The sequence below is a fragment of the Leuciscus leuciscus genome (assembly GCF_965113295.1).
Source record: "Leuciscus leuciscus genome assembly, chromosome: 12".
Lineage (NCBI taxonomy): Eukaryota > Metazoa > Chordata > Actinopteri > Cypriniformes > Leuciscidae > Leuciscus > Leuciscus leuciscus.
The window spans coordinates 26,903,225-26,907,837 of record NC_138736.1 but is presented as its reverse complement, the minus strand read 5'-3'; the positions used below and the strand labels follow the sequence as shown (position 1 = coordinate 26,907,837).

The following is a 4,613-nucleotide window of genomic DNA, read 5'->3' as shown; positions in this document are numbered from 1 at the left end:
GCAATGGTGATCCCTCCCAGAGTTCGTGCAGCAGTCTCGAGCGCTCGCATCGCACAGCTCCTCGTCTGCGTTTGCTGCTCCAAACTGTTTTACCAATCTCCGAGAGATCTGGCCGTCTGCTCTCGTCTAACGGTTATGGACAGCGCTAAGGACATGCTGATGCGCGCCGAGGGTGGTCAGATTGGCACACTGTCTGCCAAAACTGGCTCTAATTTGACGGAAGCTACTGGAGACCCCATGCGCAAGTTACCGGACAAACAGATTAACCAGAACAGACTAAGCCCAGTGCCTTATTCGCAAAACCTAGTGGATGACGCGGCAAAGGGACACCGTAGCGCAAAGTACGGAGATGTGACACTTTCTAGCAAGCCCTCCGCGCCGGACAGAGACCTGTCAGACATTCCCAACAAAGAGGCCAGCAGCTCGGATGCGGAATCAGACCTCTATGAGGAAATAGATGTCAGCTGTACCCCAGAGAGCATGGATTACCCGAGTGGACAAGGTAAAAAAACAACAACAACAAAAAAAAACTACGGCTCATAGTATTCTTGTTTTATTTTGCATTTATTTATTCACATTTTCTTCTCATGTTTGTATATTCTCGCTGATATACAGGCGAGCATATTAGGCTATCACGTTTAATCGATCTGCCGTGTAGCTCACTGCTTGTGAGCGCGTTAGATTGTCAGCTCATGTAACGTTATTGCAAGCTTTTTGAATTAACGAGTCAATTACCAAGGCCACTGTGTATCTGGGGTGTTCTCTGGGCTTTAACATGTTGTTAAGTCATCTTTCACCAATCTCTAACAACTCATTAACTTTTTTTTCCATTTTTTTTTTTTGTTTAAGAATGTTCTTTGTAAATACGGTTGCATTTAACTAGGCTATTCAGTGTATCATAATGTGTTCTTTAAAATTCTTAAAATTCATACTATTTCATACTATTAAACATTATTGAAAGAAATAGTGCAAATATTAATGAATGATCTTGCTGTTTTTAATAAGGATATGCATATAATCAACAAATTAATGATTCAAATAATTTTCCTCACAAGTGCACATTAATTCAAATTAAATGCAATATCAAAGCAGAGCATTTGTTTAGTCTATAGTTCGAAAATAAATCATAATATGTTTAGAGATTAACAGTGCATGTTTTATTAGATTCTGATAAAGAAAAGCTAATAAAAACAGGCAATCTTAATCTCTGAAGCTGTCATGCTTTTTAGTTGTTGTTGTTGTTGTTATAGTTGTTATCGTTTGTCCGAAATGATTCCGTAATATTAAAATATGGAACTGAATTCAGACTCATCTTATATTTTTATCTGCAATAATGCAACCAAAAATCATTAGCAAGAGATGTAGTATGAACTCTTTTAATTAATACATCCAATGCAAGGTTTCTGCTTACCGATTTATGTCCTAAAATGATTAATGTTTATTTTCTAAGGACTGGCGATGGGCTCGCCGAACCACGGTAAAGAAGTCGGTGTGGACAACAAGATGGGCTCAGGCCCCGGTTCTCTCAACTATGCTTCTGACCAGATGCGAAGGTATCGAACAGCTTTCACGAGGGATCAGATATCACGACTGGAGAAAGAGTTTTACCGGGAAAATTACGTGTCCAGGCCACGTAGGTGCGAGTTGGCGGCTGCCCTAAATTTACCGGAAACAACAATAAAGGTATTGCATTGCGCCACCGATTCTATATTGAAAAAGGTGAACTGATTGATAAGGCTACCAACGAGCAATGAGTATAAAAACTCTGCCAAGATTGCTCCAATCAATCAATGCGGGCAATTCATCAAACAATGCATGGTTTAAAATTACGATAAGAAATACAACGATCACAATTCTATATGAAATATGCATCATACCTGTTTTTTGCTTAATTATGGGAGCATTCATCTTGATGTATTTCTTATCCAAATTGGCTTTGCTTACATGCACTAGGCCTCAGTCATTACTATTATTTTACGCCTTCTTTGATGCTTTTGGTTACAGGTTTGGTTTCAGAACCGTCGCATGAAGGACAAGAGACAGCGGCTGGCTATGACATGGCCGCATCCTGCCGACCCCGCCTTTTACACCTATATGATGAGCCATGCTGCAGCCACGGGCAGCCTGCCCTATCCATTCCAATCTCACCTTCCTCTACCTTACTACTCTCCACTCAGCGGTGTGACTGCAGGTTCAGCCTCTGCTACTGGGAATCCATTCTCCAATCCTCTGCGCTCGCTGGACAGCTTTCGGGTGCTTTCGCATCCATACCCACGTCCTGAGCTACTGTGCGCTTTCAGACACCCATCACTGTACCCCAGCCCGGGTCACGGGCTTGGTCCTGGGGGAAGCCCATGCTCTTGCCTTGCCTGTCACGCTGCCAGTCAATCAAACGGGCTCCCACATAGGTCCAATAACGCAGACTTCTCGTGTTCGCCCACGACCAGGACTGAGGCCTTCCTCACGTTCTCGCCAGCAGTCATCAGCAAATCAACTTCAGTGTCTTTGGACCAGAGGGAGGAAGTGCCACTTACCAGATAAGACGACAGAAAGAGGCCATGGATTCTTCGGGTATCCGGATCAGCTTTGGGCACTTTGGCAGTAATTAACAAGTCAACGCATGAACTACTCAAAGCAGCTTGCACAACACAAAAGCAATCTGCTTTAGTTAAGGTTTCGAAACTGTGGATGTTTTCCAGTTAAGAAGCTATATGTTGTGCAGAGTCTTATTTTAACACTGTCAGGTCACGGACTTTTAAATAATCTTTGGAGAAATTAGATACTGATAACAGAGATATCATATTAACTCAAATACATTTTAAGTAGGCTACACCCTATACAAAAATGTGACAAAGGAGACAAGGAAATGTATTTGTAAAAAAAAAAATGACTGAAGGATATAGCGCAAGAATCTATGATAATTTATACTCTTTCATAACCAAATTGACCCACATGCAGTTTTTCACATTAAAACGATGTTTTTCATCTAGCTTTTTAACAAGGGGATTTGTTAACCGAGCACGGTTGGCTCATTATTCCTCCTCCACGAACACCCGGTCCCGGTAGCACACCGAAATGTGCAGATGCGAGGGAAATTAAGGAGTGATGTATTCGGAAGGGAGAAATTTTGAATGTTGAATTAATGATAATGCTGCACGCTCAGAGACTTGTCTGCCAAACCGGTAACAAGGCGCCAGGGGAGCGGATTAAGAAGCTCCATGCGAGGCTTGCTGGCTTGACGGGAGAACATGCGCTAGAGATCCATTGGACAATCAGATGCGGCAAATTGGGGCGAGCCAGAGATGTCTGTCTTCCCCGCATACCGTCAGCTGAATACCATCCCGTACCGTCTCTTCCCGGCCTTGCTGTCTGCTTCACCTTCACTCTGAGACACACAATACAATAGCCTAAATATACACACAAGTAAAATGGTAAATCCCGCATTTATAACGCTAATATTTATGGACATAATCAGATGGCATTATTTATTGATTTATTGACCATAATGTTTTTCCATTTATGTATTTTGAATTTAACCTCTGCATCAAGTTTTATTTTATGTATAGTTACATATTCTTATTCTGCTCAGTTAGGTTGATTTCGGGTTGTGGAAAATGCGCGAAAAATGGGTCAGTAGTGTTCTGGTTAAGTTGAATTTCATAATAAACTATTTCAAACGAAAAGTGACGGGTGACTAATGTTTATTCTTAAAACGCCAAAGGTTTAATTTGAAAATATTTTATATTAGTGATGGAACACTGTAAGTAATAAGCTACTTTCTTCCAAGATTTGTAGAATTAATTTATTTTATTCGCAAATGTATCTTTCTAGACTTTCTGAAAGACGAACAAGCGCCAAATCATTCAGATGTGAAGAATCTGAGAATAAAAATGAATGAAAACCGACAAGTAAATGACAATAAAAGTAGGACAGCAGCAATCTTAAATATGACACAAAGTATTGCTTTCAAATGACAGTTTGTCACCTTTATCTCTTATATAAATGGCCTCTATTTTTTCATCTGAAGCACTGAAATGATCTAATAGCTTGGACATAACTGAACATCTTTATCTGAAGGAGCTGTTAAGTAGTCCCCTGCCGGGCACCGTTAGTACAAGCAATATCCCGGCGCTGTTAATAGAAAGATTGGAATGGAATGTCTAGTGGAAATATTGGAATGCAGAAAGATCGATGATGGCTCCACCTTACCAATCAACTCACGTTAATTAGCTGGGTTGTCTGCGTAATTGTGGCACCTGGAGCGGCAAATTAAAGCTTTCTTGACATAATAGAGAAGGTTGGATATTGTGTCTAACCATCACACGTCGAACTGCCTAAGCAAAAACTAGAATATAAAAAAATTAAAATATAAAAAAGAACAAAAGTAACTTCCCTGTATCAGTATACAGAATTAAAAACAAATAGACAAACAAAAATGCATTACAATTTTCAGAATTGCAGTTATTGCATAGCTGTTTAATTATTTAAAAAAAGAAAATAATAATCTTGTTTGTTTGTTTTTCAATTAATTATAAGCATGTCCAGTCACTTTTAACTAGGCTATATGTTTTAAAAGAATTATTTGAAAATGGTTGTTTCCATTTTGCCCTTTT

At 39.9% G+C, this 4,613-nt stretch overlaps 1 protein-coding gene across 1 annotated transcript; it reads left to right on the top strand.

Annotated features, from left to right (window-relative positions):
* Positions 1-3,673, top strand: evx1 (even-skipped homeobox 1). Its single transcript, XM_082186349.1, has 3 exons — positions 1-502; positions 1,451-1,683; positions 2,005-3,673. Exons 1-3 carry the CDS (start codon positions 4-6, stop codon positions 2,539-2,541), a joined length of 1,269 nt encoding a protein of 422 aa, XP_082042475.1. The 5' UTR covers positions 1-3; the 3' UTR covers positions 2,542-3,673.
* Positions 3,674-4,613: the final 940 nt, after the last annotated feature.